This window comes from Rattus norvegicus, chromosome 10 (genome assembly GCF_021556685.1).
Source record: "Rattus norvegicus strain SHRSP/BbbUtx chromosome 10, alternate assembly SHRSP_T2T, whole genome shotgun sequence".
Lineage (NCBI taxonomy): Eukaryota > Metazoa > Chordata > Mammalia > Rodentia > Muridae > Rattus > Rattus norvegicus.
The window spans coordinates 32607704-32635520 of NC_141543.1; the positions used below are offsets into that span (position 1 = coordinate 32607704).

The 27817-nt window shown below is 37.0% G+C and overlaps 1 protein-coding gene across 3 annotated transcripts in view; it reads right to left on the bottom strand.

The window, feature by feature from the left end:
* Window positions 1-22978, bottom strand: part of Gabra1 (gamma-aminobutyric acid type A receptor subunit alpha 1) — a 55467-nt gene extending 32489 nt beyond the window's left edge. Inside the window, exons 1-4 of one of the 3 annotated variants that reach the window (XM_087571209.1) lie at window positions 22643-22788; window positions 20194-20282; window positions 16484-16593; window positions 3848-3915 (exon numbers count right to left, since the gene is read on the bottom strand). In XM_087571209.1, coding sequence (XP_087427335.1) covers window positions 3848-3915; window positions 16484-16593; window positions 20194-20267 — 252 coding nt within the window. In that variant the 5' untranslated portion in view covers window positions 20268-20282; window positions 22643-22788. 3 annotated transcript variants of the gene reach the window in all.
* Between the last annotated feature and the right edge of the window lie 4839 nt (window positions 22979-27817).

The window sequence follows — 27817 nt, forward strand, 5'->3', positions numbered from 1 at the left end:
GGGAGCCAAGCAGTCTTCAGGGATGGGCTGCCCAGGTTTCAGGTGCTACTGTTAGCTACTGGGTCACTTTCCTTTCCTGAAAGCATGCAGAGAAGAATGCTATTGAGCTGAAAGGTTGGAAATGAGGATAAGATAAAATAAGATTAAAAAGAATTCAGGACCTCGAAAACACTGAGTAATGGCAGATGCATATATGGTTACTATTAATTAGATATTTTTATTAGTTTCTACTTTAAAAAGAGGCAAAGTTTTTGCTGTTTTCTAAAGTAACCTTATTAAAAAAGAAAAGTAACCTTATCATTCTGCCATCTAAAACTCCTTTTTATACTTAATTTCCCTTAATACTATTTAAATAATTAGTCTTCTGTAGCAAGACATCAGGAACAAGTTCCAGGACCCACTTTGCAAAAACCTAACGTGATCATAACACAAACACAAGTCAAAAGCTGTTTGAGAAATGATAGGCAATGAGGAAGATCATATGTGAGACATAGCTTCGACTGCTTTAGGAATAATGATAACTAAAAGTGTCCTCTTATGTACCTTTATTTTTAGCCAAAAGCCTAACCTCATTGGTCCTTTGACTCTCATCTAAACTGAGCCAATAACTCAGAAGCAAAATCAAGTCAATTCAAATCCATCACGGAGGTGGGGCGCATAAAGTTTTAGCCCGATTGCCGAAGAGCCATTGGCAACCGATGTCCCTGGGGCGTGGGGAAACAGTTTTCATTCGAAATCTGACCCGTGCTTGGCTGCCTGTGCTCTGGTGGATGGCCCTGCGAACATATTGGCAGAACAAATTGGACTCGGGGTTCAAACTGAGAGTACACGGAGTTGAAATTGAGATGCTGTTGTGTGGAATTGGTAGTAGTTAAAGGGGAAAAGACAGAAACCAGAGTGCATTGGATCAAAATGCATTGCGTACGTGAATGAAGTTCTTAAAAAATATAAATATATTTTAAGATAAAATATAATTAAAGTCTATTATATATTTGGAGGTCATTTATTTATCCAAATACTCAGAACTCAAGGACAATTTGTCTTTCTCTGAGCCACAAGATTCATTTTAGTAGGCACATAGACTGTTAGCTCTGTCCTAAAGCAGCTAGTAATTCATTACTCCATTTAAATGAGGGAATGCGCTCATGCTATGACCTCAGCAAGACAAGTTCGTCCTTGCAATTTTTGACATTACTTTAAGGGAAAAAAAAACACATTAATTTGCAATAAAAAATTCATCAAGTAGTACTGTACATTTGGCCAAAAACTGTGTTGAATTTTATGTCAATGAGTTTCACCGAAATACAAATTGGGGGAGTTAATTTGATATTGTGTTAATGATAAATGGCTTTATTAAGCCTTTCTTTCTCAATTTGGTTCCCTGTGGAAATATAGAGCTTACATGAGTGTAGAAATGAAAAAATGCAATAGGTGTGTGTGTGTAAAATGTGTGCAATGTTTGTATTTGTGTATGTGAATGTTTGTGTGTATGTGCATGTTTGTGTGTGTATGTGCATATAATTTAAATCATGTATACTCTTACATGAATGAGTGCCTATAATAACACAGACATCTGAGAGACAATGGGCCTTTGTTTTTTTTTTTAATTTTTACCCAAAATATTTAACATTCTATTTCATTTTTTATATTGGCTTTCAAGGACAGACTTCTACTGGTGATGAGACTAACTCTGCCAGGCTTACTCCTAGAACTAAGTTTGATAACTCACGGTCTGTATCACCTTATAGTAATCGGGGTTCTCACAATGACAACATGCAGGTAGTTAAGCCTGTGACGGAGTAGGGGAGAGTGACAAGACAGAGTATGCATCATACAGAATACAGGCAGAAAAATTTGAGTTTCCTTTTAAACCAGAAAAAAAATTCAACTTTTATCTGATTTTTCTCAGAGCTATTAAGAAATCGAAACCACCTACAAAAGAGTACTCACGGAGGAACCATGCTCCAGGTGCATATGTAACAGAAGATGGAATTGTCTTGCACCAATAGGAGGAGAAGCCATTGGACCTGTGATGGCTCATTTCCCCAGTGTAGGGGAATACCAGGGTGGTGAGGTGGGAGTGTGGGTGGGTGGGAGTGGGAGCATCCTCATAGAAGCAGGGGGAGGGGGGATGAGAGATGGGGAAACTGGGGAAGGGGATAACATTTGAAATGTAAATACATAAAATATCCAATAAAAGTATAAAAAGGGGAAAGAAAAATAGCGTGGAGGTTAAGATTACCTGCTACTCTCTCACACTATGAGATTTTGTTTCCCAGCACATATGCTGGGCAGCCTACAGTCTTCTGTAACTCTAGTGACAGGGAATCTGACCTGTTCTTCTGGCTTCTAGGTACATACACAGACACATGTAAACACAAACGTACACACACACACACACACACACACACACACACACACACAACCCACAAGCAATTTTTTTAAATGATGAAAGAGATAGGGTATATAAGTATTTCCTACTTAAGGAATATTTGTTAATTTCTTTTGGAATGCTACTTAAACTGAGTGGTGGCTTTAAAAAACATTGTTGTATATTGAGCTCTATCAAATAACATATTTCAAAAGTATTCATTCAATGCATCTTGGGACAAAACTCATTTTCTAATGGGCAATTTTCACATTTTCTAATTGAGAATGGGCTATTGCTTAACAATTTCCTGCGAACTAGAGCAATGCATCCTGGACCGAGCTAAGACCCAGGAATGCTCCAAATCTCAGGAATTTACTGAAATGCACAAGATTTGCAAGGCCCCTCAAAGAAGAAAAAGAAATCGGAACATATCTGCATTAAGTGCTAACAAAGTGGCATTTGAAAATACTAATACATATTTAAAGTATACATAGTGGTGTGTTCTAATGGCCTCATTACAATGGTGTGGTTATACTGATGTCAACTCTTACGTTTTCGAAGATGTTCTATAAGAAAGGGAAGGATGGACACCCACAGTTCCACTCTTAGAAATAATTTGATGAGCATTTTGCAACAAAGTACATGTCTCTCTCCTGTATTTCTCCCTCTCAAGGTAAAGTATTTGCTCAATTTTGATATCCATTTTTCATATACAGTCAAAAAGCACCCAGACATGGCATGGCACAAATGCCAGCTTACTCTGTAATAGCAGTGCTTAGCATCTGAAAGCATGGTGTCCCAGAATCACCTAAAGTGAAAGGTTTATTAATAGATACAAATCCTCTCTCTCTCTCTCTCTCTCTCTCTCTCTCTCTCTCTCTCTCTCTTTCTCTCTTCTTGTGTGTGTATGTTAATATATACATATGTATTTATTGTAATACACACAAAGACACAAAGTTATGACCAACAAAGGCATTTCAAGTAGTTTCTCCAATATTTTTTCTTTTAAAACATGCATTTTAAAAATACCAGAAATAGCAACACTAGAAATGAGGCAAGTGTCACTCAAGGAGTCTGCCTAAAGAAGACCTGAAGAAGTCGTGCTAATATAGAAGGGAGCAATTCTCACAAGGCCTTAACCACTGAGAAAGAGCTACAGGCAACTGGGCTGTGCTGAAGGAGGGGATTGGTCTACCCTAGGTATGAGCCCATAATTTGTTATCCAATAGCAAGTGGTGATCTCTAAAAATCACATACATACAAGTACCTCTAAATGGGCTAAGCGCCGTATTTATATCCTTAGACATATAAACAATATCAAGGAAAAGGAGAGCATGATTTCAAGTAGGAACAAGAAAGTAGAGGGTACTTAAGGGGGAATGGAAGGAAGAAAGGGGAGGGGAAATGATATAATTATTAAATCTTAATTAAATACCTAAACAAAACCCAAGAAATTAAACACTTAAAGTCACTTACCATATCGTGGTCTGACACGGGTCCGAAACTGGTGACAAAGATGTCCGTCTTCACTTCAGTTACACGCTCTGATGCAGCAGGAAATGGTACCAGTGAGTGTCTATCAACAGCCGCTATTAGAGCTCACTATCACAAACTCACACCCAAATGGGAAACTTGCTGGCTTTGATTAGCCATTTCTGGAATTGGTCTACTGTGTAGCTCTGATAATTGACTGCTTGCACGTGGAATTTCACAGTTAATATTTTCAACGGGGAAAAGATCCTAAATATGCCACCTTGGGAGGCTGACTGCCCAGAGATCTCGGCCTCTTCCTAATGAATTTTTAAAAGCACGGACACACTTGCCTAAGTGATACTGAACCGCTTTCCATTATAATAAGAAATATGTTACCATAGTGATATGCCTGAAGTTTAAATATTTTTACATAGACAGACCTTTCAGGTACATTGTTTACCCTTGGGAGGTGTAGAGGAAGTCATAGCCGGCTTTATGGATTCTTTAAGGTCTCCAGTGTCTGCTTTACAAATGATTGCTTTCTGTTACTAGATCATAACTGAATTATCCAAATTACTCCCTAGGAAAAAATATGACAAATATGGAAGCATTTTCAGTTTTGAGGATGAGGTACATATCGTGGCATGGAAAAAGTTAATTTAGTATGCTTTTTCATGTTGAATGCAATTTTATTATAGTGGCCTCTGACGGCCTATAGAGAAAGCAATAAACCATATTTCTTGCAGTTTCGTGACAACTTAACACAGATATTTCTAAAGGAGCACAGTTACTACCAAGAACAGGAAAACATGACTGGCTGAAAGGAAATGATTTGTTGAGGAGTGAGAACGGAAAAGAGGGTTATATAATTTTCATCTAATCTCTGGAAAACGACAGTCTCGTCTCCTAAGGGCTCCAATCGTGTGCGCTTCCGTTCTCTCTCTTATCAGAGGACACTGAGGACATCACCCTGTCTCTGTAGCAGTGAAGTCTTTTCATGATCAAGAGCTACCCTATCTCCTTCAGCGATTAATTCTTGGACACTCAAGACTTCAGTGTGAACTGTATTGCAAAGATGTTAATCTCATTCAACGAAAACAATTAGAGGAGGAAATCTTGCTTGAGATAACCATCTCAATTTTTCTTCTCTGAGCAAAACCATTCCTGTGGTACTGAAACAATCCAATAATCATAACCTCCGGTTTACTCTTGAAATTTTCTTCATAGTGTGTCACCAGGCAACAGAATTGTGTGTGTAGATCATACTTCAAATCTCAGCCTCGCCATGCTGTGGTGGAAGAGGTACAGGGGCCAGCAATGCATCTCAGTTCTGTTACCCATTCTCCTCTCCCATTCCTGTCTCTCTGTCCTCTCGCATCCATCCTCATACAACTGCATCTATCAGAGATATTTCTCTCTATGTATTTTAACTATGATTTTTTCTTAATTTAAAAGCTCTCATTATTTTATATGATAACTAAAACTTAGTTATACAGTGTACTTCACTACAACGTTTTCATGAATGTATATTTTGTTCATATTAAGATTACTTCACTTAGTCACATTTTATTACAATGTAATGAACAATAACCAAGGGAAAATCACTGCCACATACTTAGAAAAGCAAGAGCATGTGGTACTATGTAGTATGTTTTTTATTTTCTCCTAATCCACTTTTTTGCTGTTAAATCCACTGAAACTGGTCTGTAGGAAGAATCTGTAACTAAATTCGTTCTTTGGATATATAGTCATTATATGATCTGATATTCCTGTTGTGCTTTTGTTTTCAATCAATTGAGTCAAACTCACAGCTTTTCCAAGGTTCAAGTTTAAATATTATGGTGAATATTAAATATATTATCTATATAAATTATCTCATATAACCTAGAGACATGTGGAATCGAAGTTATGTCTGCTTTTACATTTGACTTTTCACTTTTGAGGAGCATGCTCATTTCAGGAATGCTGACTAATTTGTCTGCAGTTTGGCATACACTGGCCAACCTGGGGCACCCTCCTTTAAATCTATGTCACTAGTATCTGTTGCACAGTGAAGTGGCCCAAAAGAGTAAAATGAGAATTTACAAAATTTACAGGGTAATATTTGCCCTCCATTATTTTAAGAGTGATGGTTAGTAGGTGACCAGCTATATAGTCAAATTTTGAAGGTCTAAAATCTTATTTATAAAGACCACTGTGCCAAACAAATAAAGCAGGACACATGGCTAGATTTAGGTTCATCAATTGCCATGCATAGTTGTACCCATGCCATACAGAGAATGTAATTTACAAGAATGACTAGAATTGCATTTTAAAATCTATTTTCTCATCTCCCTTGGCCTGAAACTTATTTAACATATCAGTTCATAACTTTTAGGCATTTCACTGTATTCTTCTCTAACAGCCACTTCCCCCTAAGATTTGCTCATTTTCATTATTTTATAAAACAAGAAATGTGACCTTAAATCTCTGTATCCTAAGAATCTGAAATGACTTTTTTAGTATTGTTTCTGAAAATTCTCTAATCATTGGTTTATCTTTTAAAAGTTCACGATGACGAGTATCTGATATTTTCTGTTTTAATCCTCCAAATAGACAGGAAACAATGAGAAAGAAATGAAAGCAGACAGATGGAGGGGGAGACAGAAAGAATGGAGGAGGTAAAGAAGGAAGGAGAAGAGAATGGAGAAAGAGATCCAAAGGAGGAAAGGAAGGGATGAGAAGCAAGACAATGAGAAGAGGAAGAGAAGGGAGGGCAAGAGGGAGAAGGAAAGGAAAAGCGAGGGGCAGAAGGGGATGGGAGGGGAGGGAAGGAAAACAGAAGCTGCATACCTGGAGAATACATGCCTGCGAGGGGTTACAGAAATTAGCAGGAAAGGCTAAATGATATAATGAGAGGGAAGGTGCAAGTCAAGTGAAACTCGGCCTGCCACTCCGTTCTTGAGAGGCATAGAGCAATCAAAACAGGAAAATAAACACTTCCCCTGCCTTTTCCCATCTTAATGTCCATAGGACACTGTTTTAAGTAAATCAGTCAGCCCTACTGACCTGTTTGTTTCCCAAAGTTCTTCAGGAATACTCTTTCAAAATCATGCACAAGTTTTATGTTGAGTATGAAGCCAATCTAATAGATGATGTTTTAGGCTAAAACATCAAGTTTAAAAATCTCAAGAAGATATCAAGTGGCTACATTTAAATTATATTTTCACTCATCTGTGACTATCCTCATAAAATACTTCTTTCGTCTCAGCCTAAATTCAGAGGAAGAACAAACTCTTTGACCAAAATGGACCTTTCACAAGTAGCACACCCACTGATTTAATACCACACTAGCATGTCCTTGGGCATACTTGGATGATATCAACATCTTTCTAGAGATCACATGAAAAGAAACCAACATCTTTTATGTTTCAATGTGTTCTTCTCAGCATATATCAGCAGCCAGGAACCTTAAATAAAATAGGTAAAAATACGTAAAACCAAGCCAAAACCAAATATGACTGAAACCCTTATGTAACTAAAGACTTGGTTGAAAAATATAAATCAATTAAAATAACTTGAGTGGAAGAACTGTTCAAAGATATAAATATTCCACCAAAGGTGTTTTCCTTGTGAAGGCCTTGCCAATGTCAACGTAATTGAAATTCTATGATTTTTAATTATAAATGTATGCATATGTTCATATTTTCAAGGAAAAAATGTACGACTACTTTATCGAAAATGGAGTCACAATGATGAATATTATTACCTATTTGGACAACCTAATGATAAATCAAAATAATCAATTTACATTTAAAAACCAGTCCTTAAACAAGCCTACCTTTCGTTGCTGTACCTGAAATATACAAGGTTTGCATCACCTCACTACCATGGAACAAATCTCTTTTGACCTGAACTTTCCAACAAGGCCAAGATCCTACTGAAAGGATTGAAATAATAAAGGCTTTCAAGTGATATTTCAAAAGGACAATCAGTGCTAGAGGGGCAAGGAAGAAAAGCACCATAGGAAAGTTAGAAAGACATGCATTCGACTGAGGGTCTAAGGGGTCCGATTTTAACTCATTTCCTTGTAGGAAAGTTGTGTGATTTCAGGTGCTCTTCCTGCGTCTTTGTCAACCTATCTTTGTTTTGGTTTATAAGTGAGTAGATAAGAGCTGAACTGAAAATTAAAGTGATTTACCTTTTTATAAGTATGAATTGAGCTTACCTGTCCTTTTGTGTGTGCTGAACAGACACAGTTCTGTATAACAGCAATAAAGCAGTGAGAAAAAACCACTAATGCTTCTGTCCCGTGGCACATCTGTTATCTTTATAAATGAAAATCTATTTAAGCAGGACTTGATAGATGGGTACTAGATAGACAGGTGAGTGGATAGATGACTATGTAGGAGACAGAGGAAAACGACTGACATGTCTGGAATCTGGAGATGCTGATGATAGAAGAGAATGCTTTGAAGTGAATGAGACGAGATTGGAGTGGATGGCAGAAAGCAACCGACCTTTGTCCCAATGCCACAGAAAGCCTTTGGGCGTAGAAGTGACATTATTGTACTTGAACCTCCAGAAAATGACTGATTCTGTGTAAATATGTAAGAGTGTCTATAATTAAAAAAAGAATAGGGAGATAGGAGAGTTGTGGGCAACGCGTTAGCAATACCCATCACAACAGCTTGTTTAATGGGGCATTAGCCACATGTTCGGTGAAAATGCTGTCAATTGAGCAATTCAGAAATATTCATCGGAAAAGTTTTCGTGCACTCCTAATTTATGAAGTACAATTTCGAGACCAAATGGATAACATTACTCAGCATCATAAAATAAATGCAAAACTCTTAGTTTGAAATGGTCTTATTGAAGAGCTGGCAATATCCTGGGATCCCACACAAATACCAATGGGCAACATTTATCTCCCAGTCTTACTATACGTCTAATGCCATAGGGGAAAAAAAGGAACTGCTTCCCTGGTTGATTTGTAAACCAACCTTACTTGTTTGCTTTTACCAGCTAAAACTGCATAAACAGTAAAGAGTTGTAACTTAAGACATCTACTAAGTCCCTGACAATTTAGTGGTCTGGGGTTTACAGACCTCAAATGATACAAGCATCTATGCAAAAGAAAGATTAATTTTATTATCAGGCATGATATAAACCTCATTTCCACTGAAAATTTTCTTCTTTTTATGGTTTTAGGAATAGGATCTTCTGGAAGAGGGCTCATTTGAAGGAGAGGGTGTTCATGGTAGTCTTGGAAAGATAAATTTCTTTATATGTATATATCTATATAAAGGGTTGGTGTTTCTTGTAGTTTTTGAGATCTATGAGAGCAGCATGGCGATAGCAAGAAATATCCCACTACATAGGAACTAGCTCTCTGTTAAATCCAAAGTGGTTCTCTGTGATTTGTAACTCTCAGGATCTTCTCTCAGGAAAAGAATATAAATTTTCATTTGTAGAGTTCACATTCTACCATAAAATGAAATAATCCACAGAAAACATTTTAGAGCCTCAAGCACGGGACTGGAATAGAGATGGGAAGTGCAAAGGTTAGGGAAAGATTAAATACAGGGACACAGGAAATTACCCATGAGTATAGTCTCAGTGGTTTCCTTTTATCTCTAAGGAAACTTCTGGGCATTGGTCATGCAAATGATTGACATACAACAGGAAAGACCAGAATAGAATGTTTATAAATATGCTATAACATTCCTTAGTTAGCTTTGAGATCCATTATGTAAGTTAGATTTATGAGCCAACTGGAGATCTTAGCGAGTAAAGATTCAGAGGGATTCTCTGTTCATTGAACCATGTTTCTTGAGGCTTTGGTAACTGTCTTTTTCTTGAAATACAACTATGTCACCGACTGTCTAGTTCTACTATTCCTGTGGAAGGGTGTTGCATTTGCAAACATCTGAACATCTGTTCCAGAGCTTGCATTCAAAGTAAAAAAAAAAAGACTATAATAAATTTAAAGTGAAGGATTTGAAGTGTAGAAATTTTAAATCCTCTATAAGATCATTTTCTTATAAAATAAATATAACACCAATGAGAAGAGATTAAATAAGCAGAATCTTTTAAATTGCTTTTCTGATATTTTTAGTATATATAACCTTCTTAATTTTATCTAACACTATTGCATTTTGAAAGATATATATAAGCTGTTTGAAATTCTCCCAAACACAAATAAAAAATCACTGCTTTAGTATTAGTTAAACATGAATATAATTTTTCTCTCTGATCTCGAGTCTACTCAGGAAACCAAATAATCATGAAAGGTTTTTCTAGTACCAGCTATCTTATAAATTAGCCAATTAAATTTGATTTTTAAAAAGAATTAAAATAGTCATTCTGAGGCTGTGGCATTTCACATTGGATTCTACTTCTTCACTATCAAATCTATTTTTATGCACTTATCCACCACCAGAAATGAAAAATCTCTGACAGAATTAGAATTTGAAAAACAATCTCCTTTAGGAACTTCTGCACAACTCAGGTCCACCACCTAACTGCACAGTTCAGTGACGTGTACTGTCTTTGGGTCAGGTTAATTTGGAGTGTTGAAACTCATTTTATTTGCAAATCTTCCTTTAAATAATGAAGTTCATGAATTAAAATTTTAATTAAAAATAAAAGTAAATTTTAAAGAAAACTAAGCTATAATATTCTCCTCATTTCTAGTGACTTAAACTTTTAACAACCGCACAAAATATACAACAGTCTACTCATTTTTGCTTTCTTTTAGTTTCCCACTTTTCTCATATTTGAAAACATAACGGAATGCACATATATTCCCTAAGAAACAAATATTAAATTTTTCAGTGACAAAAAAACCTTCAGGCCACTTGGCTCTTTCAAACTGAGTCCTTTTGTAATCATTGTGTTAAAAATTAGTCTAAAAGATTTTATATGGGCTTGACTAACTCAAGACCGGGAAGTTATTTTGTTTAAGTTTCTTAGTTCATTTTGAAGCAGGGTTTCTTGCAGCAGAGCTTGCCTGAATTTATTTTGACACGCACGGTGAGTTTGAACTTCTGATTCTCCTGCCTCCTGCTATCAAGAGTTTGGATTAAAGGCTAGGACCAGGAAAATCTAATGATAAAGTGTACTGTTTCTGTTAGATTGTCTACAGCTGTAATAACCACCATGACCGAACAAAGGTTGGGGGAGAAAGGGTTTATTTCAGCATACATTTCCACATCACACTTCCTCACCAAGGGAGAGCAAAGCCAGAAGTAAGTTCAGGCCAACATGAAGGGAGCAGCTGATTCACAAGTCATGGAGCAATGTTTTTTATCGGCATGGTTCCTTATGTATTGCTCTGAATATTTTCTTGCAACATGCAAGGCCACCTGCTTACGATAGAAGCCCCTGAAAGCTTCTGCCTGGATCATCAATTAAGATAATGCACCACACGGAGGGTACATGCCAGTCTAATGGGGAACATTTGGTCAACTGAGTTTCCTGTTTCCACATAACTTCCTATTGTTTTAAGTTGACATAAAAGTCACTGGTGAATGTGCCTAGAAACAGAGATTCATTCTCCAGCATGATATTTCTGAAATAGTTTGAGCACCTTGGGCTGCTAATGGCTCAATGAGTTGCTCAGACCCTTATTAACTAGTTTTTCGTCTAGCAGTGAAATAAAGTAAAATAAAACAAGATGAAAACCATAGAATTTAAATAAATTACTACTTCAAACACAGATGAAAATATTTAACTACTGTTAATATGTAACAGGGGTACAATCACTGTCTAAAAGCCTATAAACTATAAACTTTTCTAATCAATTACTTATGCTTATAAGATTAGAAATATTGACATATCTCTTTCATTGGCTTTCCTTATCTACATGGTTTGGTGATGAAATCTTTGAGAGCTATCTATCTTTCCATTCATTCTTTGTTGCGATTAAATTTAAAAATAAAATTTGAAATTGTTAACACCATTTCCAAGGAACACCAGAAAGCAAAAAGGGGAGAGTGGAAAAGGAGTTTCTGTGTGCCATTAGGTGTGACTTCACTAAAATTTTATAGCCTGTTCTCTCTCTCAGTCATGTTCTAGTTAAACATGGGTTTAGTGGAATTTGTTTTTGAAAGAGTAAAATGAATTTGTTTTTAGATGAAAGCATATTTTAAACAGGCAGCTGCCTGAAACATGAGGAAGAAGACAACTTTAGGCTAGTGAGGAGACCTATACAGTACAGTACATTCACTGAATGCCAGCCTGATGCACAGTGGGACTGAAACACACCATAAAATGGAAGGGGTCTCCTCCATTTCTATGAAAGGATATACCCAGAAGGGCATTACTTGTATTGTTTGTCCTTAAAACCTCTGAAACTTTTCTTCAGCGTTGAGCACTAGGTCTCTCAGTGAATTATTGTTTGACAATTCCAGAAATTGGAATGGAGCCTATATAAAAGCAAATCAAATTTCACCCAATTCTCTTCCATTGCTTACTTGGGGGAAAAGTCGAGAACATCCAGCCATCCATAGTTCATTTTAACACATGGAGAAAAGAATTAGAAAATAGATTCATTGAGAACTTTCAGTTTGTTCCTGTTTATAGACAAGCACAAGTTCCATGTCTCTACTTCTGTCTAGCCCTCCCTTCTCTGCTCCAGAATTGTCTCCAGTCCTGTCCCTCATTGGATGCTTCGGCTACCCATTCATTCCCAGTCCCTGCTTCCTAGCCTCTGTCTGCTTTCTACTTGAAGTTATCTTTTCTTATCTCCCTGTTCTTTCTGGTCTTCAATCTTTATTTCTCTATGTCACTCTTTTAGACTTGAACTTGGTTTATTCAAACACTCTTAGAATACCTGGTGGAAGAAGATTCTCTTGTTTTCTTGCCACAAAAGCAAGAGATTATAAATGAGAAAGAATCTAGTAATTATTGATGATTCTATAAATTTTCTAGCTATGTATAATTTTAACCCAATTTTCTGCAATTATTTTGTATTTGATGTACGTATTTCACTGGCTCCTTAATTTCTTTTTGTTTTTTGTACATCAAGGACTTAGTGTTGCCCTTGTTCTAATCTATTTAAATTCACCTAGGTGCAACAAAAAAAATCACAATCCCTGTCAGAATATTTCTCTTCATGTTACAGTTTTATTTTGTCTTCCTGTGGTTGACTCTTGGTCCTAGCCTTTTACAATAGTGTCATAATATCCTCAAGTTAATTTCCAATACCTGAATCTTTGAAGTAATGAATTTCATTTCTAGTTACATCCTGGTATACACTCCCAAGTAATAAAACTGAACAAGTCATGGAGGACCTCTATACGGAGGAATTGTTTACATAGTGTTATGGTTCATTATCATTCTGTGAGGATATTCAGGACAAAAACCCTTGTCTTTTTCACAGTGTTTTACCATAATGAAGAAGACAGCAGGGCCTTTTTTCTAGAAGAATGTAATTTCAGATACAACCATGCACAAACTACCAGAAAACTTTTGCTTCATTTTTCACGTAAGATAAAGGTTCTGCTTGAGACTTGATGCGCCAGGGGTTATGGAGAGAGGGCAATACTCAGGGGAGGCCCCCACCCTCTCAGGGGAGGAGATGGGTACGGGGAAAGGAATGTTTGAGTGGGGGCCAAAAGGAGGTGGGGGGGCAACAATCAGGGTGTAAAGAAGCAAATAATAAATGGAAGAAAAAAATTCTGCTTTTCCTTTTTATAGTCTTTGCTTCTGAATATAAATGAGTTATGTCAAAAATAATAATGATAATATAAATGGGGAGACCATATTGTTACAGGAATTTACTATTAACTATGCCATGCTTGAATTATCTGACATTTATAGCAAACATAAAATTAAATACTGTACACACACACACAAAAGAACATTTTGATTTAACCAGCCAGTATCAACGCTATCCATTTTCCATAAATTCATAGTTGACTATATTACAAAAATCAATGTCTTGGAAGTTTATTTCATATTCTAACTGCAATTAGGTTCAAAATATACATAGATTGTTTTAATCCTAAAGCAATCACATATTTGTAAGAATGTCATCAAAATGTATAAAATAAGGTTAGGCAATATGAAAATTTAAGATAAAAGACCTCAAATTTTATGCTTCTAATTTCATGGTATTCCAGGCCAACATTTAAAATACAAACAGAAGAAAAATTTCACCATAGCATTGTATAATTCAACATTTTCAAGAATGAAAAATAGCCAAATTAATTCTAGAGATTAAAACACTTTATTTTTTAAAAAATGTGTTTTTCTAGATCCTGAATTTCTGTTAGCTTAAAAAAAAAGTATACCTAATCTTTATGGGATGAACCATTATTTCTGTTCCCTAAACCACAGGTCTGTTTTACCATTTTCAGAGATTAAGTGATTATATAAATTTAAAAATATTATTCTGATAAATGAATGTTTCTTAAAGAAACGTTTAAGAAAATCCCAGTGGGAGGGGATGCCCTTAATCCTGTGGAAACTTGATGCCCAAGAGAAAAGGGATGCTGGAGGGGGTGAGGTGGTAGTGGGTGGGCAGACGGGGAAGCACCCTCTCAGTGGCAGCAAGTGTGTGTGTGTGTGTGTGTGTGTGTGTGTGTGTGTGTGTGTGTGTATGTGTGTGTGTGAAGAACTTGAGGAAGGGAACCTGGAAGGGGGCAACTTTCAGAATTCAAGTGAATAAAATAACTTAATTTAAAGAATCTCCTGATGCCATAGATCTCAAATTTTTACATTAAATATATATTTTGGGCTGTTTCTTCATTTGCAATACATGGCTCTCTGTAGTTTAAGTGTGTGTAGAATACATTTATTAAAGAGTAAGTATATATGATTAATAATAATATGTATTAAAATCAGCAGTTATGCCTTGTTATTTAGACTGTAATAAGAGTACAATCACAACTGATCATTAAAGCAGATGTGTGTGTGTTTATATAAAATCCTCAAACTGAAAGCCACATGCGCACCTTTAAGAGGATACTCAACACACATAATAAAGTATCAAATATGATTTCATAAACGAGAATTAATGCAGATCTGGCATATGAGGTTCATTCTACTGCTACTGTAAGGATTGACCTGGGACAGATCGGACATTCAGTAAAGGAAATGTATATAAAATACGTCATCATTTTCAGAAGCCTTCACTTCTTAATCCATATCAACAACCCAGTGAGTCCTTGGTCCCTTATCCCTAGTCTTTGTAGTTTATTTAAACTGCATGCAATGAAAGCAATTTTTTTAGCATCAATCCGGATGCTCCGACATACAGTGACCTTATATTACTGCATTATGAATAGAGACATGCTGGCCATTTTACCAATACCCCATCTCAATTTTAAGGTTTTATTTTTCTTGACAGTGAGTCTTCCTATGCTCCCTAGACGGTTTTTGAAACACTGGCCTCTTTCCTCACATTTCTTGGTATCTGAGTTTATGTATAATACATGATATTATACTCAGCAACTTAAGAATAATATTTTCTCCCCAAGAAGTTAAAAGGACACAAGGTTGAGACCAAATCTAAAGGAATACCATGTTGAAAAATTAACATTTGAATTTGATAAGAAAGTACACTTGATAAAGATATATATAGTGTTTTTGCAAATATATGCATAAAATATTTTATAAACAAGATACGTCTAGCATGTGCCAAGCCCTTCGTTCTAGTCCCATTTCTGAACAATGAATGAATGAACGAGTGAATGAGAAATTCTAAATGCATGATACATTTTGTTTGAGTTCTTAAGTTTAGCTTTCTGTATCAGTTCTGACTAACTTGAAAGGTGGCATTTCATACTGGTAAGTAAATATTACTATTGGTTTCTGCTGCTTTGAAAAAAGTGACGAATCAGCTCTAATGTAGAGTCATGGAGTGGATTTCAATTTCTTTCCTTGCTTGCCTTGTTTTACTTTAAGGCCAATATTTTGATGTGGCTTCGTTCACCTTTACTCAAATACATGAGGTTGAGCGTTATTTTTTGCAAGGAATATTGTGTGTGTATACATATGCATGTATGAATATCTATTACATATGTATATACATAGAAAACGTTATTTTCTCCCCAAACAGAAATTCATTAGTCAATTGATCAATTAATTATTTTTAAAGAAGCACTAAAATTTACTAAAGAGAACTAGGGAATTACATCCAAATGCATAGTTTATAAATAAAACATTACCATCTATTTTACTCACTTTTGATTATAGATATGGGGTAATATAACACAAAGATATGATTGGCTACACAATCGTCTAAATTAAGTATTTCTAGCATAGAATTAGAGTTAGCTTTTTGAATTCAGTATAGTTTTAACAGATGAAGTTAATAAGTCTTATACTGAAAAGGAGACTATTATGTTCATTTTTACACAATGCATTTCTTAGACAGAAAAACAATTGTGCTTGTCAAGAATATGCATCCCTTTTGTGTAATTGTGAGAATTTTGTGCCTATCCATCACTCTATATAACTATGTGCACAAAACAGTCCTAGTAAATTGGATTAGCACTGGGTGGACTATTAAAATAGGGCTAATTATCCGTCAATATGCTAGCATGTTTGCTAGCTTTTTTATTTGCTGCTTGAAGAGAAATTAGAGATAAATACATAAATGTTTGGTAACACTAAACTTTCTCAAAGAAAAACCGTGAGAGTGTAACTCACCTCCCAAGCCTGGTCTCAGACGATTGTCATAACCATCCAGCAGTCGGTCCAAAATCCTCGTGAAGACAGTGGTGTTGTCCTTAAGTTCATCTTGGGAGGGCTGTCCATAGCTGAGAGGAGAACATAGAGACTAATAGCATCAAACTTCCACTAAAACCTCTTAGGATTCAAAACCTTCCTCAGAGTTTCTTAATCTCCTTGCTGTTGGGAGTTTGAACGTCATTATAACTCTGGTCCCTGTCTCTCCTGTGTGGCCTCGTTGGTGGCAGGCTTTTAATTTTAATATAGAAAATGATTTCCAACTCTGCATTTTCAGTCCTCAGCACAGCAAGTTCTAGAAGAGACATATCTTCTCTGAGCAAACCAGACTCTTAACTCATATTGCACGAAATGTTTTGAAGGCTTTGATCTAAATTATATTTATCTACGTAGGTACATCTATATGTGAATTGCACAACTCGTTCAAAGGTTTCTTTTTTAAATGTAATATGCAAATTTTTATGTACCAAAGCTCCTTCTTCCATTTCCTTTCCATATATTTGTGCTTTTGATTTTTTTTGGGGGGGGGGTGTTCTTTTAAGATATTTAGGAAAGGAAGATACATAAATCATTTATTATGTTATTCATACTTTTATGGGTGTGTTGATTCCTCTTAAGATGTATGAAAAATGAACATTTATTCAAACCTTTATTTTCTTTAACTTTGGTCGTTTCTGGGTTTAGACATGGTAGAACTGTTGGGAAAAGCGACATTCTTGATGTAAGACACCCTTTAGATGTAAAGTGACTTCATGTTTTAAAACACAAGTACTTAAGGGCAAAGCAGAGGCCAGGAATGAATTTTTTTCACTTTCTGGACCACGAGCTTGTTTCCAACATTCTGCAAAGGGACAGCCATTCCTGTTCTTTTGTTTGGGGATTTGGCTTCTGTCTCTTGGTACTATTTTCTAGTTTTCAACCATCTAGGGTTGCACTCCCCATACTTGGTGATTCTTATGCCAACCACTTTATTATCTATGCAGGATTAATTGTGTTTTATGTAACGACTGGCGTGACACTTCAAAATCCTTGGAGAGAAGCAGTTTCTATCTCAGAAAAAAAAATTACACTTGCTGACAAATTTCACCGAAATCTCTGACCTTGAGTGCAAAACTCAAGTGGGTATAGGGTGTAAAACAAAGAGAGGGTAACAAACCTATACGCTGGACATTTAAATTTTAGCATTCCTTTTGCTTCACTTGGAAATCGTTGTATGGTTAATCAATAAATGTAAGCAAAATAATGGTGTCTTAAACCAGAATTCACTTCTTTGACAGGGACACCCAATATAATCTATTATCACCTCAGAAACAAAAGCAGTTTTGCAAGTAATTAATTTTGTACGAGCCAAGTTCAGATCATTTCTTTCTTTTTCTTAATCTTATAAAATTTTATGTAAAACTTGAAGATAAATAAAACGTCACACACCAATTTAACCAGGCTAAAGAGTAGGAGACAAGGAAGGACTGACTGCAGATAATAGGCACTTTAAAGAGGCAAAGTTAATTTGTATTTCTAGTTCCGGTTCTTTCATGGATAAATGCATAAAAGATATTCAATACTGAAAGTATAAACTTTAATGTGACTCCACTGCTTCTGTTCTGGCTATTCTAACTGTAGAGACATTAATTGAGTTGTATATACTTCTTTTCTGATAAAGTTTTAATTCAATAGTTATAAGTAAAATTTCTCTATGGTGCTAAATATATGGAATTTATTTCCACAAGACCTTTTTTTTATTCCATTAAACTAAACATTAATCCATTCACCTCACGCAGATTGAGAGCTTACTCTCACTTAGCAAACATGAAACACCTTGCTGTTTCATTTTGTTTTTTAAATCTAGTTTCCTCTGAGCTTGTGACTTCCTGCCCGTCTCATTGGCAGATGACAGCAGTAAGGCAAAGCAAGATCTCGGTTCTCTGAGAGTGAGTACTTGTCAAAATTCATGGTCGCAAAACCAAATGCCATCCATCATCTTCCAAGGACATTGGAAGGTCGTCTTGATAAAGACAAAGAGATGCGAACACACCTAGGGATTCAGGAAACTGTCCCTAAAGAAAACTTTTAGGGAGAGAGCAATCAATATAGGAAGAAGGTGGTGATGGGTCAGAATAACACCAGAGGGTGGTTAGACTGTTACCACAACCTTCAGAGTCCCTGGTATCTGCTACCTTTATCTGTGCTTGTGTTTCCACAGCTTATGTAAAATGCAAAGAAAAATTCTGTTCAGCTTACGAACCTTGCCTTCAGCAATTGTTCGAATCGGAATGCAAATACCAAAGAGACCAGCCCCATCCCAAACAAAACCAGCCCTGCTCTCCCATTTGGAATGGAAATCTTTCCTTATTGTGATTTTGTAATCATGCTTCTTCAGCCTTCCATCTGATTTCCTTTATAAAATCACAACTACCACAGAAACTCTAGAAGGATTAAGATAACTTGGGGGGGGCGGGGGATATGAATACTAAAAACAGCATAGAGTACCCTAAAAAGAATACTCGTTTTGAAGAGAAATGTCAAGTTGCTGAACCTGCTTTTGATTCCACAGGAACAACTCTGTAATAAAACACTGTACACTAACTCCATCTACAGGTCATTATAATAGTAACACTTCATATAATTTTTCAAAAATCACTGATCACTTAACTCCTCAAATTAAAGATTATCAGAGTAATGTGTCTTGTTCCCCTGATATCTGTTTATGAGATAATATTAAAAACAATGCAGTCAACGTCTCATTTAAAACTAATCCTCAGAAATGTCTGCCTTTCCAGTTGGTTCCTTATCTCTGATTTCAACTCATGAAGATTCACTTCCTAGTACACTTAAAGGAGTTCAGGATTTTATTATACATAGAATACCTTTTAATGAGGCACAAGAATAGACTAGACAAATAGCTATTAAAGCAGATAGAGGACAATATAACATATTTGATCATTTAGATAATTATCACAATATCTCGTATTCTCTATTGGATCGTTAGAAAATATATTTACTATTTTGACTTACTGAAATTTATTCACCACACTTCCTCCTAGGGAAAAAAATGTTAGATTATCACACTTTAATTTTTATCTAGTATTTTACAAGAATCATCTGGCATATTCTATCCCTATTTTATTAACTGTGGTTTAAAACACAATATGCATGTGTTTATAGACATGTGGCATTCAACATATACATATTATTTTAACTTATTTTATTTTAAAATATTATTTTAACTCCCATGCTTTTGTAAGTTACTCTATGATTTTGCAAATGGTTAGAATATTTCCTGTTGAAAATTTAACTTAGAACTTGCAGGGCATACAATAACTAATCTGGTAACTTTTCACCATAAATTCGGAAACTACATTTTTTCCCCCTCAGTTACAAATGAAAACTGAAAAGTTCAATTTCAGACTTAAAAGTTGAATTCACACATTTCCTAGTTTAAATTTTTCTTAGGAAGAAACAAAAGCTTGTTAAGTGTATTCTAGCGAGGATCCAAACAAGAAAGTTATTTTCACGGTCTATTCTTCTTTAGTCTTAGCTGACATTTTATTGCAGTAAAGTTTTCTGAATTCCCTTAGTCATGAATTCATCCATGGGCAATTTTCTTCCCCCTGATGGAATAAATGAAAAATTACAGAAACTGTCATGCAGATTTTTAAAGAAAATGCCCCCACCTTCTTCCCGAGAGAGTGCTCAGAATGAGGGTCCAGGCCCAAAGATAGTCAGAGAGACCCCGACTTTTCTTCATCACGGGCTTGTCCAGCTGAAAAGTGGAGTAAGTAGAGATCAATGTGTCTTGCAAGAAACATCAGGTTATAACCACTAGGGCTGACTGAGGCAGTTCCGATGAATGCTTTGAAGTCAGGAAATGACCTCACTGGAATATGACAGTCACTGGAAGCAATGGAAACCTGGACCACGCACTCTTTACCTTCCGACCCACCTCTCCCTTCAGAAATATACCAGTATCTTCATTTACCCTATAGGAGTCAAAATGCTTTCAAGGGGACAAAATTGCTCCACACAAGAGCTGTGGGTTGGTTTCCAGAGTAGCCCTCACCTTACCATTACTTGCTGGTTTATCCCATGTTGCTGTTGTTTAGTGTCTGAAAAAAACCTGACCTTTTTGATTTGGGTCCCTGTGGCAGATCTGCACTGAAAGGTTTCAACTTGGTGCCTCTAACAGGAGGGCATGTGGGTAGGTGGGACCTGGTAGGCTAACACCTCTGTTGGCAGAACACATCTCTGAATCCTGGAGGCACCTTGATTTGAGAAGCAACTGGATTTACCTCTTTATAAAAACCATTGGGAACACACTGTTGAATGCCAAAGTCGTGCCTCTCTGTGGTTGTTAAATATGCTCACTAATGTTTCTGTGAAGCTAAAGGATACACTTTAAAGTCAGGCCATGTGCTGCGCTCTCTCTCTCTCTCTCTCTCTCTCTCTCTCTCTCTCTCTCTCTCTCTCTCTCACACACACACACACACACACAGACAGACAGACACACACACACACACACACACACACACACACACACACATCAATGCACACAAACATGCCCACACATATCTTGTAAGCATTCTCTAATTTCTACCAGGTTGCTGCTAGAAAACGGTTCGTCTCAAACAGATGGAGGCTTAAGTGGTTTGCTTTGCATGGCAAGAAGGGGATATTTATTCCCACTTAGGTAAAGTGCAATCAATTATTATCTCATGGCTGAGCTTGGATATGGTTGGAGGATACTGGAGGAATAAATGAGTACGGAATGGAAGAATTATAGAAATGTGTGTGTGTCTGTGCGTGTCTGTGTGTCTCTGTGTGTGTTATACATTCATATAATTACGTGTGTATGTATATTATTAAGCCAAATTTTGAAATCCTGAGCATTACCTGGCTAAGAAGCAGATATAGTTACATTTTTAAATGCACTGAAAATAATTCCAGTCCTCCTATGAAAACTATTACATGTATTTTATTTCACCACTTTCCCCAGTCTTGACTCATTAGTAGGGCCAATCATGAATAGATGGAAGCTTTATAAAACTCATTAATTTTTTTTTACATTAAGCATTCTCTAGTTCCATGTGGTATGCCTTTAAATACATCAACAAAATGCTTTCCACGCTCTCCCCGATCATCCCAATCAGTTAGAACCATCACAGACAGTCATGTAAGCAAGGAAGCAGAATTCGTTTAGAGTGAAATGATGTAGAGATAAAGACTGTGAGCTTCCTCACAGCGTTCTCTTAATTTAGTGACTGGTTTTGATACACAGGAGTAGAAAACGACAGGGGCATCTTGGATAAATATCATTACGTTAAAATATTGCATCCAAATGGCACAATGATAATTCTTCCTTTAAAACATGTTTGGTTTTTGTTTTTGTTTTTTTAACGTCTGTTTTGAAGAGGGAAACAACTTCTCTTAGCCCTATTGATCCCCACTGATTCTAGAAAAAGAAAGTCTTGAATGGGTGAGAGAAAGAGATTCCCAAGCCAAGACACCATAGCTTTTGCACTCTTGTCATATTTGGAGAAAACCAAACCTGCCTTGGCACTTCAGTTCTGGAGGAAGAAAGTTTCTTGCGAATACAAACATAATAGTTGAAAAGGAGCCCGAAGCTGCCTCTTGCCCCCTTCCCACCTCCATCCCTCCCCTCGCTAGAAGCATGCTCCACTACCCACCTCCCCTGCGACCCAGATCAAATAAGTTCAGCATTTCATTTCCAGAATGCGAGAGACCCCTACACCAGAGGGCATTTCAGCTGTGGCGTCTGGAGAGGGGAGAAGAGCTGTGTTCAGGCAGGGTGAGCCAGTCTTCCTTAGAATGAAACTGCGTGACAGGTTTTCTGTCCTAACCTCTCAACTTTAGCTGATGGCGACCCCCAGCGCCCCTCCCCAACTCATCGCAGCTCCCCTTGGACAGAAAAAAAAAAAAAAAAAAAGAAGAGGAAAAGAAAAGATTAAAAAAAGAGAAAGAAGAAAGATCAAAACAACATGTCACCACCCACCCCTCAGGGTACATTCAAATCTGCCTCAAAGAGGAGAGAGGGAAGAGAGAGAAATCTACTCCTATAGGGCTGCAGTTTTCACCCTGAAAGAAGAAAACATTCCTTATTTCTACCTGCTCCCAGCTTCAGCTCCTGTCCTGCTGCTCCTGCTCTCTTCCCCACTAGAACATCTCTGCCTCTCCAGCTAGGACAAAGGCAGATTGCAAGCTGTGGGCATTCGTGGTCCGAAGTCTCACTTACCTCGGGGCCCCCTCTGGGCACCGGATCGCTCCAGACCCGGGAGAAAAGTGTGGGAGAGAGGATCGCGGTGAGCCGGAGCTGCGCGAGTGTGCGAGCGCGGGCGCGCCGGGCGGAGGGCGTCCTCGCGCCGCGCTCACTCACACGGTTTGAGCCATCATGGACTCTGCGTGCTCCTGCACTAGAGATTTCATACCCAAATTTGCTTCCCAATATCCAATCTGCAGCTATACAACAAAAGATTTCTCTGTACCAAGACAGTAGTAATACGTCCCAGCGCAAACCGGATGTGAAATAGGCGGTGACTTCATGCCAGAGAGATTTTATTTTAGAAAGGAAGGTGGTACCAGCCACTGGATCTGGACACCAATCCGCCCATTTTTTATATGCAGCGCAATTTAACTTGCACCACTCTGGCCCTAATCCCCGTCTCTGTAGCTGCCGGCTCAAATCCTTCTTCAATCTGCTGCAAGCATTCCTCTATTTTGGGGGGGAGGGCGGCTGGAAAATGGGGGAAGGGAAGGGTAGAAAGGGTTAGACATGGGGGCTACACTTAGGATCTTTTCTCTCTTGAGATTTATGAGCACACTATTCTAAGGTGTGCTCATTAAAGCACAACCGATCCTTGTAACTCTGCTACCTCTGATCAAATATTTAACCACTGCATTCATATGAATGAACGCAAGCTACGAAGCAGGGAGATGTAGGCTTACACGTGTGGGGAGCGCTCTGTCCTCTTGCTCTCCCTCGCTCACTCCCACACATATGTCTAAATCCCTGCATGTTGCAGAACCAGGACTAGTTAGGGACAGCAGGAAGATTCCCCGTCTGAGAGGGAATGGGCCCCTGAGCTTAGAGTCCTTCGTACTTAGTCAGATTCTGAGTGCCTTGCACCCTGCCTTTCATCTACAGCATAGAGGACAGCCAGACAGGCTTCGGAACTGGTTTTTAACCTTTGCGTGCGTTGTCCTGAAAAAAGCACAGACGCCCTTAACTCCGAATTTTGAAAGGTTTTCGAACGTGGAATATTTAACTTTACATAAATCATTTCTGGGTTTGAGAGGCATATCTCCATTTCCGGAAACATGCCTTTGCCCCGAACTCCATCATTTTCGGTTCAGAAAAATGGGAGGAGGGGGAGGATTTTTAGAAGTCAGTGGGGGAAAAGCTTCTACTTTCTTTTCTTCTTCTTCTTCTTCTTCTTCTTCTTCTTCTTCTTCTTCTTCTTCTTCTTCTTCTTCTTCTTCTTCTTCTTCTTCTTCTTCTTCTTCTTCTTCTTCTTCTTCTTCTTCTTCTTCTCCTTCTTCTTCTTCTCCTTCTTCTTCTTCTTCTTCTTCTTCTTCTTCTTCTTCTTCTTCTTCTTCTTCTTCTTCTTCTTCTTCTTCTTCTTCTTCTTCTTCTTCTTCTTCTCTTCTTCTTCTTCTTCTTCTTCTTCTTCTTCTTCTTCTTCTTCTTCTTCTTCTTCTTCTTCTTCTTCTTCTTCTTCTTCTTCTTCTTCTTTCTCTCTGCTCTCTTTTATTACCTTCCCCGGGAGTTCTCCACACACAGTTAATTATACATGCAGAGAGAGAGAGAGAGAGAGAGAGAGAGAGAGAGAGAGAGAGAGAGAGAGTTTGACATGTTCCTAACTGATTTTCAGGGACTGAGTGATGACTGGTTTCTTGCTCAGGATTTGTGAATGGCTTCTAGCTCGGGTCATGGGTGCTGTCTTCCTTAGGGTGCTGTTAGACAATGACCAGCACCTCCAAGAACTGCTTTTCAGCATTTTAAAACCACATGGGGAGGAGGTGCTGAAAATATGAGGCATCCTCAGGTCATACTTCTGTTAGATCTGTTAGATCTTCATCTGTTAGATGAAGTCTGAGTTTCAGTAAGCCCGCTGGTCATTTTCTTCTAGTGGACTTCTGGCCGAGGAGAAATTTGAAATAGAGGCTGAGTGTTGTCCAAAACATTAAAAGGAGGAGAAACTAGTTAGCAAGACCCAAACACTTCTGTATTTAGTGTTCTGCAAGTTGTTCTTGGCTTATGCTGCAAGGAAATCAGGTTATACGATGAAAACTTAAGCTAGGCTGTTGCAGTCACCTGATCTATACAGGCAAAGACACAGTCATAATGTGACTCTGTTCTCTGGCTTTTGGGGGTGAATTACTAACAATTACTAACAAGGAATATTAGAAATAAACATTTTGGAAGGTGCATCTCTCTTTAAATAGTAATAATTGCCAGGAAAGCACACAACAAGGGGGCCGATGCACTCTTAAACACCAAAGAGCACTGCTGTTCCCTTGTGTGAAATAGCTCCATTTATATTTATTTATTAGTTTCCTTGTTCACCGGGCAGCTTATAAAGCAACCCTGACTTTACAGAAGTTCTGAAACCCCATTACCAACTCTAAAGCATTTCTGTATCTCTCCACAATATGCTAAAACTCCATAGTTTCAGTGCCTTTAAAGAATAGCCAATAGTCGTAAAAAGACGACATTTTGAATGTCCTCCCTTCTCCTGACAGAACTGCGGTCGCTCCTTTGACAGTTCTCCACAAATTGGTGGACATTTTGGCTCTTGCCATCTAATGTCACGCAACGAAACCTCTCCATATATCACGATTTTGCAGACACTGGCCCTGAAAGGTTACCATTTGAGAAATTTCTCTGAGGACAATTTCAATCACAGACTGCTGTGTGTACCACTAGAACTGCATGTAACCATACAGTATTTTCATACACCAAAAAGAAAAATGAATTAAAAATTATGGAGCTAGAGTGGGAATGCAGAAATGAAAATGCTCCTTAGAATAAAATACAATATAGATAAGATTGTATCATTCTCATGAAATGTATTACTTAAAATACGGAAACTTGACAATTCTCCAATCAGTACCCAACATTGTAGACAATGCATTTATAGTTTCCTATGAGATACTAATTATCCCCATAGTTCTAGATATTAAAATACAAAAATAAGAAGAAAACTATTTTATAATATCCCATTCCATTAATGTTTTTGGACAGCTGCTGGTGTTATACTTTTCCTGCTACGTCTTGAATTAATCCTTTCAAAGTGTGCATACCTGAAAAAAAATAAGTAATTGAATAGTGAAAAAAATTACGATTTCTAACATTTCTGAGAGTTCACTTTGTAAAATTATATCCCAACTGTTTAGCATACCTCATTCAACTTCATTCTTAAAGCGAACCTTAATACAGCCATTTGACAAGTCTTTCATATCTGTGGACTACAGAGATCAAAACATTTGCCCAAGGTCGTATGGATCATGAGCTACCAATTTTAGTAAGGAAATTAAATTTAGGAATTCAGGTTCACTCGCTCGTTCATACTTACACATGGCTGTTTCTTCACCGTGAGTCCGTGTGCTCCTACAAAGGTCCCTTTCACTTGTCTGAGACACACTTGACCATTTAGATCAGCCACAGATATCAAGGCCCATTTTAATTTTCAAAATTATCCAGTGCTAAAAGTTAACGGAAGGTAGGAGAGTAAATAACAAGAGTGTTTATTTTGAAGACCAGTTTGTCGAGAAACAACGTACAATTTCACTTTTATTTCAGATTTTTGTCGTTATTTTTCATCGTTCTCATGAAGCCAGTGGCCTAGACCCTCATCACAGCACTTTTTAGCAGGAGAGCACTGAGTTCAAACCCAGGACCAGAGATGATAGGCAGGCCGGACACCTCCATCTCTAATGCAGCAGTCTGCTCACATTGCTTTTTCTGTCATTTTAAATGGCAGAAAGTCCTGACCTAATTGAACACGTGACACTGAATCTATCAATAGAAAATTGCTTTCACTTCCCCAACGAAATGGGTAGTGAGGGAGAACTAATGAGTGCTTCCGTTTATTCAGTGAACTTTTTTTTTTTAACATTTACAAATAATCTGAGGTAAGAGTAAAATATAAGTAAAAATAAACCAGCTTTACTAACATTCCAGAAAGATAGTGGCACAGCTCAGATATACATGTGCTGAAATTATTTCTCAATATTAACATATTGGAAAGCATGGTTAGTAATCCATAATAATAAACATAAAGGTTGCACTTGCATATCTATAATTATCAATACATAAATGAATGACCATATACAGTATTTCCAAACTTACCAATTTCCCTAATACATAATATAGGATACCTTACTTAATGAACCATATAAGCATATTGTGTAGAATATTCCTTCTTGTATAATTGATACTGAAATAAAAATTATTTTTAAAATAGGATAATTTTGTTCTTTAATTGAGATACACTTGTCACCCAAGACAGTATCTTTTATTTCCAGGATAGAAGCATATTTCGATGTTTGCACATATTAAGAGGGGCATACATGTAAATATGTTGTAAAACCAAAGATAAAATTGTTTTCCTTTGACTCACTGATGTCTTGCAGTTTGAAGGTACAGAATAGTTACTCCTCTAATAATGGCAAAACATCATTTACCATCATTTACCAATAATATTTGCAGAAAAGGTAAGTAATTATATATATATATATATATATATATATCACACCAAGGTTCTTCAAACCACATTAATTGAAATTTTCTAGCATAGCAATAGTACCTCATATTTAAGTTGCAGCATTGTGTGGGAAAATATCACATTTGACTCTTGTGTTCGAAGCATAAACTGTTTTTTATTGAATGCACATTTCTTTTCAGTTTATCTCTTACTGTATTTGTTTGGAACTTGGTATGCCTTTGGAAATACTGGCCACATAACTCATAGTACTGCTCATAACTCATAGTATTCACTTTTGTATGAGAATGAAATTCCAAAAGGAAGGTCATCACAGAAGATATGTGGAGAAGTTAACTCTCGTACTATTTGAATCCAAAGACTATGTCCTCTTTCAGAACATGTTCTGATAAAAATAATGGTTCTCAATACATCTCCTTTTTAAAATAGATTGTTTTTCATAATTCCTGAAGAATATGAGGCCTCACAGAACCCTCATAGCACGTGGTCTATCCACAGCTATTTCCTGTAAACACTGACTTTCCCAAGGATATACCTAAACCACCTTCTTTGTATGATT